General features: G+C 41.1%; 1 protein-coding gene across 2 annotated transcripts in view; it reads right to left on the bottom strand.

The window, feature by feature from the left end:
- Positions 1–2,160: 2,160 nt before the first annotated feature.
- The window catches only part of clstn3 (calsyntenin 3), a 30,994-nt gene continuing 13,369 nt past the window's right edge, over positions 2,161–19,785 (bottom strand). The window contains exons 9-19 of one of the 2 annotated variants that reach the window (XM_040030085.1): positions 18,335–18,447; positions 15,629–15,788; positions 14,902–14,961; positions 14,635–14,783; positions 11,754–11,902; positions 7,469–7,695; positions 7,177–7,338; positions 6,558–6,703; positions 5,643–5,778; positions 4,325–4,509; positions 2,161–4,168 (exon numbers count right to left, since the gene is read on the bottom strand). In XM_040030085.1, the coding sequence (XP_039886019.1) occupies positions 4,019–4,168; positions 4,325–4,509; positions 5,643–5,778; positions 6,558–6,703; positions 7,177–7,338; positions 7,469–7,695; positions 11,754–11,902; positions 14,635–14,783; positions 14,902–14,961; positions 15,629–15,788; positions 18,335–18,447 (1,637 nt within the window). In that variant the 3' untranslated portion in view covers positions 2,161–4,018. The remainder of the gene's footprint in view (positions 4,169–4,324; positions 4,510–5,642; positions 5,779–6,557; positions 6,704–7,176; positions 7,339–7,468; positions 7,696–11,753; positions 11,903–14,634; positions 14,784–14,901; positions 14,962–15,628; positions 15,789–18,334; positions 18,448–19,785) is intronic. The other variant, XM_040030086.1, reaches the window with a different exon arrangement.

Raw genomic sequence — 19,785 nt, 5'->3', positions numbered from 1 at the left:
TTCTCTGAGTAGCTCTCTACTCTAGTTACCTTTTTAAAGTATGTCTATTTATTTGTTAGCTGTTGTCTAGAATTGCTGCATGAATGATTTTCTATATTTTTCCAGCACTAAAATCTTTTGTTATTCCACTGATGAAACTTTCTACTGACCTTCCTGTTTCATTTTGGTTCTTTTTTGTAATCGGTAAATTATTGCGTGAGCTACTTTTGCTGTTGTTTGTTTGTTTTATGGTTATAGCTTTTGCTTTCTTCTTCAAACATCTGGATACTTCATAAGATATTCTAGTATTGACTGTTTGGTCCTTTGTTATGACTTAATGGTTTTTCTGGTGTTGACTGTCAGATTTGTAGTCTTGTCTTTATTATTAGTAATATTAGTTCTAGTTCCCCAGTGTTTCTCTGCCAGGGGCGTAATTTCCAGGGGGGTTAGAATAGAATAGAATTCAACTTTATTGTCATTGCACATGTCACAGGTACAAGGCAACAAAATGCAGTTTGCATCCATCCAGAAGTGCTTTAGTGATATAGATATATTACAATATATATTAGCAATAATATAGATATGTGAGTATATTACAGAAATGGGTCTATTATGGTATGTTATAATGTACATGGTATCGAGGTATGTTATGAATATGCTATAACTATAAGTATGTACAGGCTGTAGTGAGTACAAGCTATGTACAGGATATAAATATGAAAAACTATACAGAAATATGAGATATACAGTTATACAGAAATGTGAACTATGCAGGTTATAAACAGCTGTAGAATTAAAAATTATCGTATTGTACAGAATGATTATTTACACAGAGCTATACAGTAGTGCAGTTAAGATAAGTGAGATATGTGGATAATTTCTACAGAGGCTATATAAAGTGCTAGTGGTTGTGAGTGGTGGTTCAGTCCATGTTATTATTGTGTGTTTGAGGGTACAGTTGTCCATTGTGTGTGTGTGTAGGTGGTTGTGGGTGTGTGTATGTCCAGTCCATGTGTTTAATGTGGGTCAGATGTCAGGAGGCAGAGTTCAGGAGTCTGACAGCTGTGGGGAAGAAGCTGTTCCGGTACCTGGTGGTCTTAGTCCGGAGGCTCCTGTAGCGCCTCCCAGAGGGCAGGAGGGTGAAGAGTCCATGTGATGGGTGACTGGGGTCTTTGATGATTTTCCCAGCCCTTTTCAGACACCGCTTCCTGTAGATGTCCTTTATGGCAGGAAGTGGTGCTCCGGCGATGCGCTGGGCAGTTTTCACGACCCTCTGCAACGCCTTCCGGTCCGAGGCAGAGCAGTTCCCGTACCAGACTGTTATACAGTTGGTCAGGATGCTCTCAATGGTGCAGCGATAGAAGTTCACCAGGATGTCTGGGGACAGGTGGTTCTTCCTCAGAGTCCTCAAGAAGAAGAGGCGCTGGTGAGCCTTCTTGACCAGCTTGGAGCAGTTGGTCGTCCAGATGAGATCCTCGGAGATGTGGACTCCCAGGAACTTGAAGCTGCTCACACGCTCCACAGCCGTCCCCTAAAGGTAGATGGGTGGATGTGGGTCAGCATTCCTCCTGTAGTCCACGATGAGCTCCTTGGTCTTCTCAGTGTTAAGCAGCAGGTTATTTGTGTTGTACCACTCAGCCAGACGATCCACCTCCTCCCTGTAAGCGGCCTCATCGTTGTCACTGATGAGGCCAATCACCGTGGTGTCATCTGCAAACTTAATGATGGTGTTAGAACCATTGGCAGGTCTGCAGTCATGGGTGAAGAGGGAGTAGAGGAAAGGGCTCATCACACAGCCTTGTGGTTATCCAGCCGGACATGTTGGGGGCGGTTGGGTTAGGGGGGTTATGACCCCCCCGATAATCAGACCCAACCAAAAAAAACCCCAATAAAATGATAAATGATCTTATATAAATAGGCTGTTGATTTTCTTTACTCAATTCAGTTAATACCAGCAAAATAGTTGCATGTTTAATCATATGGGAATTTGCCCAGATTTATTTATTTATTTAGACAGAGATCTTGATCCCCCCCAATTTTCAGCACAAAGTTATGCTGATGTTCTACAATAGATTTTATAATCATATCATAATCTGTAATATAAGTTTCAATCTTCAGGGTTAAATTTCATGTGCAAAGTCATACTTACAATATTGTTATTTCCAAGAAAACCCTCTCATGGAGACGTCATATAGTGTTTTTATTATGAATTTCGCAATGTTTTCCGACAGTTCTCAATAACAATTAGTCAGCATAATCCATGTTGTCATTGTATCAATAATTACAGGTAATGTTTGAATAGTAACATAGTAATAATATAATTTCTTAATCAATGCAATGTTTATTCCTTCTTAACATCACACTCAAAAACAACAGGCTTTTATTTACTGACAGCGTTAGCACTGCACATTGATAGGCTACACAGACGGACAGCAAGAGACACAGAGGGACAGTGAGGGAGAGGTGAAGGGAAAAGGCGGTGGGGTAGGGAAAGGTGAGGAGTAGCACACGGTTGTACATTCATTAAACCGAAAATACCGGATGTGGTGGAAATCAAATTCAAAAAGAAATAATAAAGAAATATTTTGAAATGTGAAAAATAATCGGCAAGAAGTGCGCGAGATGAAATGAGTGAGACGCTTCTTGGTATCACAACAATGTGCCCTCCTTTTTCTGTGATATCGACAAGTTCTTAAATTACAACAATATTACACACAAATTAAGAGACACTCATCAAGCCAGGGATTATCATCCTTATCACTACTACTATTATTATTATTATTATTATACTGTTTTTCGATGCTGTTAAGGTGATTACTCAAATGGGGAAAAGTAAATGATGATCAGCTTTCTCTCCAAATGTGCAGATAAAGAGAAGAGTGGCTGCAATAATAATAGTAATAACAATAATATCATAATAGTCATCATCGTATGTACAGAAAATTCATTACAATCAATACAATCAAAACTGCCCAAGCTGAGCGGACATTCTGGAAACAGCACGGGTAGCGTTATGGAGTGTGTCTGCGTGTTTCTGTTTGTGTGTGCATGTGGCGTCTTGCAGTTACTGTAAGAGCAGTGTGCAGTGAGTCAAACAGTGCAGTCAGAGTCATTTAGAGGCATTGCAGCGGTCACTGTGTATGTGTGGGAGGGGGGGCTCAGAGGTCAGGTTACACCAGCTTTATTGTACGAGGTGATGTTTTGTCATTTTGTGTCACGAGCTGAAACTTTGCGAAGACTCGATTTTGAAGTAGAAACCACACCGAGCGGCCCTCAGTCTGCCTTCTTGGAGCGCTGCAGAAGTGCCAGCTTGGGTTAAGGATGAAGTGGACGCTAAATAAGTTCCTAATAAAACATAAAGTGCTCTCACAGAAACAAAAGCAAAACACCTGCAAGCTTATCATGAATACGTGACCCCGTGATGTCTGACCCCACTGTCTTTACTCTGTGTTTGGACTTGGCCGAGGAATGCGTCAGGAGAGGATGCAAAGAGCGAGAAAAGAGCTTGTGCAGACTTCTCGGGTTAGGCTAATGAACAGATGTGTCAGGATCGAGGCTTGTGTCTACAGATCTACTCGAGGCCTACATGTTGCAACAAATTGTCCCTGTTTCCATTTTGTAAAGATCTCATTCTGTGTTCGAAGACAAAAGATAGAATACAATCTTATTATTACTTTTTTTTTTTTTTTTTTAACAAAACAGTCTTATTCAACCAGTATTACACTATACAGACACATGACCATTTTGTGATTTAGCACTGGTGCACCACATACAAATTTGGTGGGGTTTAATCAGGTGGTTAAATTACATTAGCTGTATACATTGTGCCACTGAACATTTAGGTGGAGGCAGCCTGTTGTCGGCTGTAGGTCACATATGGCGTTGGGTGTCAGGAGTATTACGGTGACTGCATTGTGCGTCGTGTTTGTAAGCTTACATTCCTTATACTAGTCGTTCGTTGATATTAAAAGTGTTGGAGTGTGTGACTGGTGAGCTGGGTTGTGGTTTCCATGAGAACGGGTGCAGAGATACATGTGGCTCAGTAGCGACGGGCGTTGCCGTCTCTGCCCTCCTTCTTGATGATGATTCGCTGGTCATCGCTCGCGTCGTCAGGCGACTCTGCTACCTCCTCATCCTCCTCCCCCTCGCCCTCCGTGTCGGCAGAGATGCCCATACGAGACTCGTAGGACTGGGGGAAAAAAGAAGTGGATGAAGAAGTGTGATCACATCAATAATTATTGTTTTTTTGGAGGGAATACTCTGAAAAGTTCACGCGTGTGAAGGCAGACGAGCAAACACTTTTGGCAACATAAGACAAAGAATGAAAATCAAACATCTTTATTACCTCCATTGGGTTTACGATGATGGTGAGCGCAGAGTCGTCCCATTGACTGCTGCCCTCCTTAGCCCCGCCTCTGGCTCCTTCACCACGGCGATGGATTGAGCGGATTCGGAAAACTCCCAGGATCACCATCACAACCAGGAAACCTACGCACACCATTATGATGACGGTGGCTGCTCCTGGGACCACTGGAATAAAATAGAGCAATCAGATTAAAGAATCACACCACAATTTTCCAATTATCACCCTATGAAACAACAAAGTCCCACAGCAATTAACTGATCACAACTACCTGGGCACCCAATGCCTCGTGTGGCTGTTGTTCTTCAGAATTATTAAAACATGCGATGGATGGGGTACATGGGGAGCACTGTAGTTCAATTCTGAGTCATCTGTATGTGTGCTGTCCTCCTGCCTTAAATGCTCACTTCCATATGTACAATCTAATTTTGTTCATAGTCATAAAATTAAGTTTGTTTGCTAAACGTTAAAACTATACAGGTGCCGTACAGTCATTTTAGATTATGGTTCAAACACAGGCTAATTTGATCTCAAGAGGGCTGGAGCAGTAAAACCATTACATAACACCCTACAATGAAACATTCATTTACAAAATAGATGACGAATAGCCCGAGGTGTTTTAAAAAAAAAGAAAAAGTCAAAGATGTCTCAATTTTTTTCACATTCAGTCAGTCTGCTGTCATTGTAGAAAGAAATCCTGCTGTGGCAAATCACATAAAAGCCTTTGTGTCAGTAAGACGTCTACAAAAGCCATGATGATTCAGACCTTTGAATGGATAAAACAGCACTTTAACCCACTCTCATGACTTGCTCAATCCTTAACAACTTGGAACAAAATGCTCCTGGTGCAAAATACGTGAAAGGGTGCCAAATTTGCACCCAGGCCAGATGTTTGACACCGGATTAGGTTACACATTATATCTGTAACCAAATCCAAAGGCTCTTTCATCATATAGATTAAATCCTGGTGATTACATTCAGAGGTCTGCGTGTTTGGACAGACTTTCAAAAACTACTGCAGTATTTTATCACCAGTGTGATTTAGTGTCTGTGACTTTAATTAAGGTAGGAAGTGTTTTTGCCATTGTTTTTTATTAAATTGTAACATCTTTGTAGATCTTAGTCACCTTTAAAAGAAATATTGGAAAAAGTACCCACTGGGCTGTTTTTAAGTCCAATTTATATTTACTTTAGTTTTAATTACTTATATGTTTTGGTATTCAACATTATTTTATCTTTCATGCTGAAAGACTTTAAGACATCTGAAAAAGGTGCTATTAAAAAAAACCGGAAATGTCACCTGAGTTGCGATGTGGATTAGGTAGGGTGTGTCCACTCAACTCTCCAGCATGGTGGGACGGATGGAGGAACTGCTGCTGGGAAGCGAGCAGGTGGGATGGGTGGTACAGACTGTCCAAAGAGTGGAGGAAGTTCACCTACAGGGAATTAAAAACAGAGAAGAAGAAAGAATGACTTCACTGGCTGTGTGGTTAAACTGCGTTGCTCCCTCACAACATCTCCAATTGCAGTTATCATTGGAACATACACTCGGGTGTTGTTAGCTACACCTGATAAACTGCTTGTTAAATAAAATATATATTCAGCCAATCACGTGGCAGCAACTCATTTGGGTACGCAAACATGCTCAAGACGACCTGCTGAAGTTCAAACCGAGCATCAAAATGGGGAAGAAAGATGAAGTGATTTTGAATTTGTCATGGATGTTGGTGCCCAACAGACGAGTATTACAAAAACTGTTGATCTGCTGGAGTTTTCCTACACAACCATAAGTGTCAGTTCTCTGGGAGAAAATGCCTTGTTGATACTAGAAGTCAGTGGAGAATGGTCAGCAGTAACTCCTTATCCACAGTTTTCATTTGATATCACTGGGACACGTCCACCCGGAAGGCAAAAACAGTAATGTTGTCCTTTGCCATCCAGCCATCTGGCACCAAATTGTGAGCACACGTCTCCTAATGCTGCCTTACAGGCAAAATCATGCAAGTCCCTGCTTCTCCACAGCAAATATGGCTGTTGGTGGTGGCTCGTTTAAACTGTAAGAATGTAGGTCTAACCTGAATTACAACAGTGTGTGCATGTAATGATACAGACAAGCTTTTTATGTCATTTCAGATTTTACGTGACCATCAGTCTTTGGCGTTGTCATCTCTGACAGCGACAAAGACTAATGTAACTGGCTGATGGTTATCTTCACCTCCAGAGTCAGCTCGTTGCTGGTGTATCTGCCATTCATCTCAGAACAGGACAGGCGGAATCGTCTCTCAAAGCGAGCTGAGCCTTTAGCCAGTCGGTAGCGGACAGAGCGAAGGACGTCCTCATACACAGAGATAGATTCGGCACCTGTGGAGGTGCAAAACACAAACAAAGGAAAAAGGACAGCACAGAAATAAAGACAAGAAGTCAATGCAGAGACAAAGGAGAAATAACAGGAGGAGATTAAAAAGGAGTGACTGATTAGTCGCTCTCTCTTATCAGATGGTTAGCTTTTGTTTTAAACTTCATGGCAACCTAATATATTAATTATAATGAGGGTTTTTTATTATAAGGATTGGCACCAATCAAGACTTAGCAATATTTGAATCACAATGCTATGACGTGTTTTCCTTTCCTGTGACATAAACCAAGTTATACCAATAAGAAGGTTAAGTTTGAACTGTGAAATGCTAATATGAGGAACATTAAAACAGAGACATGGGAACAACTAAATTCAAATTATCTAATAAATTATGGTTTTATGGCCCTAAGTCTGCCTAACTTTTCATACCTAAACAAAGCAGGTCTGGTTAAAAACAGAGGTGTATGCACAGCTGTACCTGTGATGGCAATATAAGCAGTAGTATTGATGATTTCTAGTCCTCTCTCTCGCACAACATCCATGTCTACCAGAAGCTCCTCTCTCTCTGGATTTAGCTCCTCCCCCAGTGGTTGGACCTCACAGCCATCCAAAGTGTGAGCAACAGCATCGGACATCAGAGCTAGCAGACAATGTTGGAGGTCAAACTCAAATAATGACACAATTAACGCTTTTCAGACAGAAATGTGTGCAGACTACAGAATCTGCTGTTAAATCTCCTTAAATCAGACTAGAGACGACAGGTGACTCACCTCCACCTTCCATCCCTTGTGCAGCTGTGTTGACAGCATGAGACAGGGAACAGACGATCCGGAGTTCAGGGAAGAGAGGGACGCCGCGGGGACCTTCGAACTCAGGAGCTGGACGGGCCAGATGCGGCCCAACCCCAGACAGAGAGATCTGAGGAGCGTCAGGCTGAAGAACCACCAAGTATCCTTCGAGCTGCTTCAGGGACAGGCAGCTCTCCTCGTTGAAACATCTGTCAGGAAGTCAGAAGGGTAAGAGGGAGGTAATGTCGTTGGTGTATGCTAAATAAACTTCCACTGCTTTGGTCCAGACTCAAATATCTCTGCAGGTAGTGGCCTGGTTTACAGAGGATGAATCTTAAGTTTTATGATATCTTCTCACATTTTGTGTCACCATGTGGCAGATATTTTGTATTTCAGTGAGATTTGATTCACACATTCCTGCCCATCATCCTCACAGGTCACTGGTTTTGGAGTACTCCCTGGATAACACTGTCAGACTGACAATCAACACTTTTTAAAAAAATATCTAAACAGATGCATCAGATCCAGATATATTTTTGTTTTTTTATTCCACAATTTCTTTCAGCGCTACATAACACAATGCCTACATTACCCACAAGGCACCTTGACTGCCAATAGTTCAGGTGGAGAGTCAAGGTTCCTTTACTGACATTAAACCTCCATCAGTTATTAAGTGTGCCTCGTTTTTTTCTAGAAGTCTTCAGGCTGTTGAGCATTCAGTGAAGAGGCTGTGATTCAAATTTGTATGTAACATGACTTTGCTTCTTTTTAGTTAAATTAAATCATGCAGAGATGCAGCTGAGAATTTTCAGTCCACTAACATCAGTAATTACAAAGGTCTCAGTCACAAAGGCTGAGAGGCCGGTTGGCAACCCCTCGAAACCACCATTCGCAGGGGAAAAATGTGCACTGATGGCACAACAACTTTTACTTTGAAGCTGAACATGCTCTGTTCTTGGTTTGTGTCACACTGTCAAGTTTCAGTGGTGCTTGTGAGTTTTTACAGACAAGTTGGCATTGTTCACACGATTGTGACTATCTGCTAGTGACCAAAGACATCAAAAGGAGGTTTTTAGCTCATCACCCTCTTTGAAGTAGAAACAACCATAAACCAGCTGGGAAATACAGACTTTTGCCTATGATCTATGGTTGCCAGAGGGTAAACGACCATCCCTCTAGACCTGTGCGACTGAGGCCTACCTCATGTCAAAATGATGTAGTTTATTCCCTAATGTTGCAGTCACTGTAGGAGAAACAGTGACTGGAGACTGCAGCATGGCCAAAACTATTGTGAATGTGTACATCGAACTCTCGCTGGCACTGAGATAGTTTCTTTGAAGATGGGGAACAGATCTGTGACCACGTGCAGTCAGTTGCTGTATTCAAAGAAACTTTGGCTTGTCCAAATTGCAACAAACCAGCAATAAGACAGAGTGAGTCTGCCATGAATTCTCAACTGGATGTGATCTGAAATGTAATCTTTTTGTAATATAATATTTATATCTTGCCAAATCATAACAGTTGCCTCAAGATAAAGGCCTTACAGTAATACACAGAAAACACCAACAATGAGGAAGCACTTGGTGACAGGGGGAAGGACAAACTCTCTTTTAATAGGAAATCTGCAATTGAAATACACAGAAACTCAAAGTAACGCCTTTTATTCAGAGTCCAGCAGGAACCTCAGATTTGAAACAAAAAGTCAGAAATTTCTCCTTATTTTTAGACGAATGTTATTAGAATACAACCAGTTCAATCGAATCCTCTGTTGAAAAGAAAAGTGTCATTAACAAGTTTTGCTCATCTGCTTTTATAAATTAGACTGCAAACCTTCGGACTCAGGTTGCCTCCATGAAGGCAACCTGTACCATTTCCCTCTGACTAAAGGAGGCTGCATGTTCACTCTATGGGCAACCAGTTGGTTTCTAGCAAAAACATTCAATGCAGTAAGAAACTACTAACGTTTCCTAGTTGCAACTGAGCCGTGCGACTGAGCCATTCAGTACAGTTTAATGGGGCAGAAGTAAAAAGTCTGAGTTTTGCTGTAATTTTTAAATATGTCACTGTGTCCTGTTTTTTTTTTTTTTTTCAGGCCATAGTTGTTTCTTTTGACCATACAGTTGTGGACTTCTTACTGATCAGGGGATGTTTTTTTAAAAGTGAAATTCACAAAAAATAGCCGAGGGCCTAAGGGTTTGGGACACTACTGATGCAGACTCTAGTAGCAGGAGTTAAGACAATTTATCAGACATTGTACAGAGTATTCTTTCACTTCACTCATGCAGTAGTTCTCTCACACACCTCTAGAGAAATAAACAACAAGCTCTTTGCGCCCTGCGATAATTGTGGCTAAGAATTAGCTTCATAATTACACAAATTTAACTAAAATAAGTATTTTTTTTTCCTTTGCATAAAGTGTCACTATAACACCAAGATCTATTTTTTTACTGTTTCAACTTTGCAACATTTCCATGTGCACGGTGTGAACTGATGTCTTGGGTGAACATTGGGCTTGGGCTTTCCTCGACATCAATAAAGAGTGAAGCACCATGGGAATAAAATAAAACAGACTGTGCCACACTTTTTTCCTACTCTTAGATCTACTGTTAGTGATCACCACCTTTCTACAACCCTTGGTGTGCTCTGCTGCTGCACGACTGAATTTGTTCTCTTGTCCTGACATTTTGATCGCCTGGTGTTGAGTCACAATGATCGTGTCAAAAACATCTAAATCTACAGCTATCTCCTTTTGCTATTTCCACCACAGCCGTGTTAACTTCTGTCTGTTTGTGACACTAAAAAAAGAGCAAATGTCAAACTTCAGCGGTTCCACTCTTACAAATTTAATTTTCCTGCCAGAAAAGAAGAGCAAATCAGATGGATGGCAGACTGATAACACATATTTATTCATCTGCACTAAAATTCGGCATCGTATTTGAAAGGGAATTAAGCTGCACGTGTAAGTGTGTGTGTGTGTGTCTGTGTGTTATATTTCCGCTATCAGAGGGAGCAGCTGCTTCTATCAGCCTCTCCAGAAGGGCCTGCTGTTCAGCCATCTGGGTAACTCCTGGCCTCAAATCAGTCTAATCTTCACACACGCAATAAAACATGCTCAAGTAAAGAAAAAATATAAACAACTCCAGCACACTAAAGCAGAAACTAAGAGGGAAAAAAAAATCTGTGCATGACCTTGAATCCTTGGGAACTTAAAAGCAGTTAGTTGGGGAAAATAATCTCCAGTGTGACTCTTGGTCTGATAACGATGATAATCTTATAAACAAGTGTCTAAAACAGCAGCCGATAAAGACGGCAACAGGGATATCTGCACTAGAGTTTGATCAGATGGGATTTGTCGGGAAGGACGCTATTTTGAGTATAAATTCACAATATACCACGAAGTATATGTGCCGCTCTGCCTGACTGAATTAAATTTTCATCAGCTAAAAGTGGCTGCTAAAGCCTGGGAGCTGGTTCACAGTTGTTAAGCACAGCGGAGCACTGACCCGGAAACAGAGTTTGTGTGCTTTTCATCTCCAAGCCAGGTGACTCAGTATGATTAACACTGAACCGATGTGGGTTATTTTTCAGGCGGACTATGCAGGAGCTGAGCAGCGGTGTGTTGTGCATATCAACGACAACATCTACAGCAAATAGTAAAGATAACGTTTCCATTTGGGTAATTATTTAATGGCTGCTTTACAATAAAGAACAACGATTAAAAACCCTCCAAAGATTTCGTTTACCAAAGCAGTTACTGGGTGGCTGAATGGATAAGAGAGATAAGATATTCCCTGTTATCGCTTGTTTTGAGACACCTTGTTCACTACGTAATCGCCTCTTTAATCACACGTCAGTCCTTATCACGGCCGAGGCGTGCTCCACGTTTGATGAGTTCAATGTCAGAGGAGAAGGCAGCAGTGAGTGACACTTCATCTGACAAGTTCAGCTGCTCAAACTCAATTTCTGCTGTTGGGAGATTTCCAGTGTGCTGATTTACATTCCTCTCTGCCTTTGTCATCTTTCACTGCCCCTCTTTGTTTCCTGCTTTTCTCCAATTCTGTTTAAATAGCACGAATGTTTTGTTTCCACTCAAAGGACAATCTGAATGTAGTCAGATAGCAAATTTGTCTTGCAAGAGGTTCCTGATTGCATCCTTGCATTTAAATTACATTCTGGCCCAGGAGTGTGAAACCAGCACGTCTTTATAACTCAGTCTTACATGTAATATTACTGAGGTTCATGCACACTCATCTTTGTGTTTTTGTACCTGAGGGAGGTGGTAAGCTTGAGTGGACGAACGCCAGGGGTGGCGAAGCGTAGAGAGTTTCTGTACGTGACCTGCTGCACTGCACGGTTAAAGCTCTCGATGTCGTCTCCTTCCAGCACTAACACAGACTGGCTGGGGTTCACGTGAACCTGGAGGGTCAAAAGAGAAGGACGCTCATATTAATTTACATCAAAGCTCCCGGCAGGTATGGACCGTTCATGTTAACCCTTAAACAACAAGTCTATTTTACTCACTAGAACGACAGAGCGGGCACATTTATGACCATTATCCGACCATTGATTTGATAAAAGAACACTTTTTCATCATAATGTCATTAATTGTTTTTAGCAGTTTTCATACAAAAAGGAGTGAGCCCGACTCGTGTCCAGCAGTTGAGCTGTTTTCGTCATCATTTTGGGCATTAAGTATCTGCCTCAGTGCTTTTGCAGCAGTAAATATTCACTGTAAAACAATGTAGGGATGTCAAGTGGAAAATTACAATGAAGTCAAAATGTATAATGTAACAAAAAACAAAAGAAAAGCATTTTCAGGGGTCAGAAATGGTACTACACTTTCCATTATCCTTGCAATATCAGTGGTCAGGTTCCTGTAAATAATATGAAAGGTTGCAGGAGAAATAGAAAAATTCATGGTTGGAATTAATATGATGAAAAAAAAAAGTCACAATGGCACGCAGAGAGTCATGTCCATAAGTATCTGGAGCCTCCTTCACTTGCATCAGCATCCCTTTAGACTTTAGACAATAATGGCTATAATTCCTAAATGAATGCAGTTCTTTTGTCAAACCACTTGATTTAAAACTGAAAGTCTGCACTTCAATCACATGCTGATTGTTTGATTTAAACACAATGTAGTGGTGTGCAGAGGCAAAATTACAAAGGAAAAGTGTCATTGTCCAATTACTTATGCAACTAAGTGCAAATATATTGTAGATCAGCGGTCCCCAACCCCCGGGCCTCGGACCGGTACCGGTCCGTGAGTCGTTTGGTACCGGGCCACGAGAGTAGAGGCTCAGGTGTGAAATGTATGGTTTTGAGGGTTTTTATCGGTTTTCAGCGTTATTTTGTTATCGTTTTTATCGTTAACTCTGTTTTCCTGGGTCTTTTCACGTGTGTTATGAATAAATCTTCTTTTTTTCGGTACCAGTACTAGTTTTATTTTGTTGTATTTATCCGCGACACCTTAAAGGCCGGTCCGTGAAAATATTGTCGAGCATAAACCGGCCCGTGGCGCAAAAAAAGTTGGGGACCGCTGTTGTAGAGGACAAAAATCACACTCAGATCTTTGCTTAGGTGTCTGCAAGCTCTGATTTCAGCATCAAAGCAAACAACATGCACATGTGTGTGGTTGAGCAGTGGCTTGTTTGTAGAGTTAAGTAGCTACTGTTCCTATGGTTGACATACTACACAAATATCAATGGACCTGGTGCAAAGTATGTTTTTTTTTCCACATCTTTCAGCTGCTCCCTTCGGTGTCGCCACAGCACATCATCTACCTCCATCTTACCTTATCCCTAGCATCCTCCTAATTATTTAAAGCACATGTTGCTGCTTTTTAGTCTTAAAAGCTACAGAATAGAGGAGAAAATGACTGAATTACCAATTCTGCTTTAAAAGCAAAGACCATAGCATTTAAGGTGGATTTTTTCTTCATAATATTCATAGTTTCTCACGTGGCCTCTTAGGGAAATTATTTGCCCACCCCTACTTTAGGTCAAAATCATAACTTTGGGCAGTTATTGAACATTTATCTGCTCGCGCATTACAAATGTTTGGTGGTGAATTGAGCTACTAAAGCTTAAAAATCAATATGGATTATCCAACCAGCAAATACATGGTTTCAATTCTTATTATTTTGTTTCATTTTGTCTTTAAACAGCAAAAAAGTTTAGGAGCATTGCTCAGGTGAGCTGTGAAGATGCTACACCTGTGTCTTCAACCAAGCAAAAAAAAAAAAAGACTTAAGTGTGTGCACATTAAGTGTGGGATGACCTCGTTTGCAACCTTTTTTTCTGCACCGAAGATGCAACCTGCTTAACAAACTAAACACACAAGTGTGAATTATAAAACATGACGTAACACGCTTGAATTTATACAGTATTTTTCTGGACTTACTGAGCACTTAAAGCACAGCCTAAACATATATTCATTTAGAATCACTAATTAACATGTCTTTGGACTGTGGGAGAAGGTTGGACAAAACCAAGTGTCAAACAGTGAGGCTCCAACTGAGGGTTGAACCAGAAACCTTCTCACGATGAGGCGACATTGCTAACCACTCCAATGCCACGCTGTCCCAAACACAGGGAATGTTGTAAAGATGGATAAACTGATGTGATTTTTTCTGTAAATGGTCGATATCCAGATGTTTTCCTCAATAAGTGAACATTTGGGATTTTTATATGAGACACTTTTGTGTTTGCAAGGATTTTGGGACTTCAGAAGCCGAAAAAGAGCTGAAATATACTGTATCGTTATTTTGATTTTATTTAAATGCAGGTCTAAAAACTTACAAGAAAGATGCAGTATTTGTCTTTTATAGAAAAATTAAGATTCATCTTCCACATTTAAGGAATATTTTTTTTACAGTTTACTGTACTGTTATACGATTTGTACTTTCAAGGATAATGTTGTTTATTTCCATGCAGTGTCTCTGTCATATCCCAGCTGCACTGCATATAAAGTAACCATGAACCACAAACAACTTCAGCCATCAAGGCATCAGACAAAAAAGATTTGGAGAATAAAGCGCGGCATGCTGTAGAAGAGATGTGTTTGAAATGTGGATATTAAGTGACTTTCCCAGATGGGAATAACTGGAGGTGTGTGATCTGGCAGCCTAGAGCTCCCTTAGCTGTTACCTTCATGCCAGAGCCCAAAGTCTCCAGGTCGCCAAAGTCCAGCCCCTCCCTGCATGCGTACAGGCACTCGACCACGCTGTGAGGCTCCACGCTGCCAGGACGCACCGTCACCCCAGACAACAGGCCATGGTAACTGCCAACATACTTCACTAAGGTGTGAAAACACATAACATCATCCCATGAAACTTCAACTACACCAGCAATGACACAGCAAAATGGCAGACCGCACACCATCACGCTGACAACAGTGTGAAACAAGAAGGTCACCTGAGTCTTTACCCTCTGGGATGGTGTTGTTTAGTATCTCCTTCTGCTTCTCCTCAGGCTCTGCAGGGAAAGCGGCGCAGCGGGGAGAGAGAGGGGGAAGAGAAAAACAGAAAACAATGAGGCGCTCCAAGAAATACTTTTCAGTCGAGAGGGGCTTGAAGAGCAAGCGAGAGGAAATCTGAGGGTACCAAAGATTGACAGGGAGAATAAAAAACACAGGCAGCAAGAAAACTGTTGACAATCTTCAAAAATTGCAGCATCTCCTCATTATCCGGCAGCAGCTGCTGCCACGCAGGAAACGGAGTGACTGTGTGTGTGTTTTTCACTGCTAATTGGCAGCCAGAGCTTCCCATCTTAACCAGCGGCTCGGGTGTAAGTGGCTGATGGCTGTCTGGCCTTCGTGTTGTTCTGCTGCCCTGAATAATTGATAAGTCAGTTATATTATTAGCCCTCAAAGACAAGATGCATCAAGTGAATTATAACTGAGTGAAATGAAGGGGAGAAACGGCGCGGTGTGAAACGTCTCAGAGGCCTGTCTCGAGATGCCTCACGAGGACTCGTAACTTGCCAGAAATTGCATCCTGCTATCTCTGCTGATGTTGGGTTTAAACGACATTTCAGGGACGGAGAAACGGAAACGAGGATTCAAACTGCTGCTCGCAGCTTTCAGACAGGAAGCAAAGCTTTTCTTTGAGCTGAGATGAAACGCGCAGCATGTTAGTCTCACCCCAGCAGGCACCGATGAACATGCGCTGACGCGGGGCGGGGTTCGGGATGGCTCCGTTGTCGTGGATGAGGGCGGGGTCAAAGGTCACTCCATCCACGTAAAGGGTCACTGATGGGAACTGGACGCTGAGTGAAAGATGATGCCACTCGCTGTCACACACCTGTTGGAGGGAGATAACATGGAGTCAGCATGAGTGCATTATCTGGGTGGAATGATTACTCAGACTCTATATTTAAGTAAAAGTACCACTACAGCCATGGAAAAATACTGTGGAGCCCTACAACCCTGCAGAGTTTGCATGACTTCTCCTCTCATCAAACAGCTTGGCTCAGGTATTAGCATTAAAATGTATGTGAAACAACACTCTGAAGACGAAAATGTCTCCTATTATTGTTGTAGCTGGTTCAGGAAACAGTTTTAACTAATAAAAATAAAGTAATGCTAGTAATTTGTAAAGTTTAGCTCAGTGGTTCTGAACAAAAAGCTTGGAATCGTTCAAAGGGTCACAAAATGGGGAAAGAACCGGAGTTATTATAGTTTTTTATGTTCTAATTCATTTTTACTTTTATTTCTTTTGGACAGTTTAAATTAGTTTAGTTTCATTTAGTTTCCAGAGTGTGTTTGCTTATTTCAGTTTAGCTTAGATTTAGATTTTTTATTAGTTTCTGCGTTGGCTTTAGTCTTTATTATTTATGATGTTATTTTAAAGAAATGCCAGAGGTAAGATTTAGGAAAATCAGTACAGATCCCAAAAATCCCTAATCCCAAAACTAAGGACATTTGTTCTATACTTTTAGTTTAGTTTAGTTTTCCAAGTTTGCTTTTTTTAAATTTTTAAATTTTATTTTAATTTTAGTTAACCTAAATGTTTTGTCCACATCCAGCTTTACCTGTAATATCCTTGGTAGGAACATAGACTGTATAAAAAGACGGGTACACCCCGCTATGACATCACAAACTGGTTTGAGAGACCCTTTCTAAAACGTTAGTGCTGGTGTTGTGTTGGTTTTCTTGGATAAGAAGGAACCACATTTGGATGAGACGGTGGAGTGGTAAGTTTGAACCAGATCCATAGACTGTATGGGTTTAATACACAGACAGTTATATACCTGCTATTTAGCACTAAATAACAGACTAATAAAACCTCACTGACTAAAACCAGGATGGACATCTTGAATTGTCTGTTATTATAAATAATTACACAACAAGACGTAATACTTGTCAGATAAATCTATTAAATAATGCTTCAAAAGACACCAACAACTCAAAAACAGCAGAGAGGTCCAGTTCAGGGTGAGGCTTAGCAGCTACCAGCTACAGCTGCAGCAACCTCGACCCTCATTTTAAGTCATGATTCAGTACAAAAGTTATAAAGAAATTCACCCCTGTACATGTTATGAAGGAAAAGCTGTAAGGTGAAGTTGGGCATGCTAACATGTGTGTGTGGTGTGACTCGTGTTTCGTGCAGTTTCTTCTGGGGGGGGGTTTGGGTTGGTTTTCCTATATTTTTAAGCCTTGAAGGTTGTCACGTTGGTAGGAAATGAGATAAACGAAATCCGACTATGCAAATTTTCTTTGCCTTTGTGGCTGTTTTTGCCACTTATTGAATACTTGTTAAAATTCAAATCAAAGTTTTGAGGTGAAATTTGCTTTTGGAACTTCTGAAAGTCCAATCAAGTGACAAGTTCCCCTGACAAGACATTTCCTTTTGTAAGCTGCAAGTCAAAATTATAATCCAAATGATTCTACTACTTGAGTATTTATATATATTTATAAATATACGTTCCACCACGGGTGAATTCCTGCAGACATTTGCTGTGATAAACTTTCTTTATCAGTGATGTGAAACCTGAAGGAATACAGCACACAAATGACAGGGGAATTACAAAGGCAGAGGGAGTAGGAAAGAAAGACAGGGTAATAAGATATTGAGGTCCAGACAGGGGGATTTAACAAATCTTCTCTGTATCAGCTCAGCATCCTTTAATCCATGTGACTTCAATCTGTCTGAGACTGGTGGCTTCCGTCAAAACAAACCCCGATCACCCTCCACCACGTACACCAAACCACAGCCTCACATGCATCCAGGTATACAGGTGTGCCGAAAGACCTCGCTACTTGTATTCATGTATTCTGATGCATGCTGGACTTTTAACCTCACAGGTAGCTTTATGATGAAAGATATAGATTTAGAGCCGAGAAGTATGTTGTGATACATAAAAGGTTCGTGCAGCGACACAAACATCTTCATGTACTCGGCTGAGACTGCGCGTTTCACCACGGTGCTGAAGATGCGGTGTGATCAGAACAGAAAATGAGTTCCATTTTGTTCCATTTCCTTTTTACTGGGAACGGACTGCACAAAATAGTCCGAACAGAAATTGATTTTGTAAATACGGATGACGCACAGATCCTCTTCATGCATGAAACATTTAATGATCTCGTTAGAGAAAGCCCGGGAGATGAAAGAAAAAGCCTTTTATCTAGATAAACAATAGGGTTGTCATTTCACTCGCTCTGCATATATTCTCATTTGTAAAATAGCTAAATTTCCAACGAGGGACGGTTCTGTTGTTTGACATGGCACAGACATAAAAAGTAACGACTGAATTTTCTTCAATTTCAGCTTAATTTCGAGCTTGAGATACAGAAGAAACTGTGCAACCGACAGCATCGAAGCTGAGCGTTGCACTTCCCTTCAGTTACCTGCTCCAATTTCCACAAGAACTTGACGGGGCGAGCGGCTGAGACGTCGGGCCAGTAGAAGAGGGAGAGGCGGCAGCCGTGGACGGAGAGGGAGTAATGGGAGAAGGAGTCATCTGTGGAGCAGGAGAGCAGAAAAACAGAAGATAATTGGCGCAGGCCTGTCAGAACTTCTTAAAATCATCCAGCGTTTCTTTGGGAGAATAAAGAAGAAATGGGAAGAATTACTGGTTTGCTGTGGTGTGGATTCACCAGCCAGTGGAGTGGCCAGTGATTCTGACAGTAGACGGTGCTTCATAATATGGATGTGGTGGCAAATAAGCTGTATTCTAATACATGGAATCTGTATGCACATCCTCAACATGGTAGCACAGAAGATTTACAGTTGGGGCAATCATTTGTTGGTCAAATACCCAGTTTCTGTAGTTTTCCCTCTGCACAGTGGATTATAAATCAATCAAGATGTGATTAAAGTGCAGACTTCCAGCTTTAATTAAAGGGATTTTGCAAGAATTTGCATTAAGTGTTGTTGGATGAAAATCCTTTGCAGTCTAGAACCCATGGACATCACCAAATGCTGCATTTCCTCCCTTGAGATGTTCGGCCAGATTTGGTTGTTGCTGTTTGTGGGTCTTTCGGCCTTTTGCCTTCAGTTGTTACAGTCTCTGGGTCTAAGAATCAAACTTTTGAGTTTTGTGTCTTTTTTTTAGATCATTTCCTGATTTGTTTCTCCGTATTTATGTTCCCAGGTTTAGGTTTCGCATTTAATTCTGTTCTTGGTTTCAGTTTGTTTTCTTGCCTCCCTTATGTTTCTGTGTCTGGTCTAATCCAGCCTCTGTGTTTTGTCTTGTATCCCTTTGTGTCGAGTTAGTTATAATTCCTCAGTGTTTATCCCTTTGTTCTTGGTTTCTGTTCTGATTTAAAGTTTGTTGTTTTCTGTCCTATCTTGTTTTATCGGCCTCGTCTTTGTTCCCTGTGCTTTGTCGAGTTTTCCTCTGCGATTCAGTGTGTAGTATTTTCCCGTTTTATTTTGTTAGTCCTTGGTCTCCTGTGCCCTGTGTCTAGCTTTACTTCCCGTGTCTCGTTATCCCTGATTTGTTCCTGTGGTGTCTCCCACCTGTTTACCCCTCACCTAAATGCCTTGTGTTTAAATTGTCCGTGTCTTCCTCCTGGTCCTTTGTCACATCCTTTGTGATATCCCATTTTGTGATTCTGAAAAGCATTTAGAGTTCACGTTTGCCTCTCGAGTCCTTTATACTGGGTCCAAAACCTGCCTCCTGCACAGTATTAGGTGACATCAGCAAATCAAAAACATACTCTGATGACAAATATCAACTCATTGATATTCTTCAATGAATTGGTCATTGATGAATATAACATTTCTTTGCTTTGAGAAACTCTTTATTTGCTTTGACTCATTATCCATTTGCACTGTGAAGTGCTGTCTGATTAGT

Source organism: Simochromis diagramma, unplaced genomic scaffold (assembly GCF_900408965.1).
Source record: "Simochromis diagramma unplaced genomic scaffold, fSimDia1.1 OVJJ01000361.1, whole genome shotgun sequence".
Classification (NCBI taxonomy): Eukaryota; Metazoa; Chordata; class Actinopteri; order Cichliformes; family Cichlidae; genus Simochromis; species Simochromis diagramma.
The sequence above is the reverse complement of the archived record's forward strand: the minus strand, read 5'-3'. Positions and strand labels throughout refer to the sequence as shown.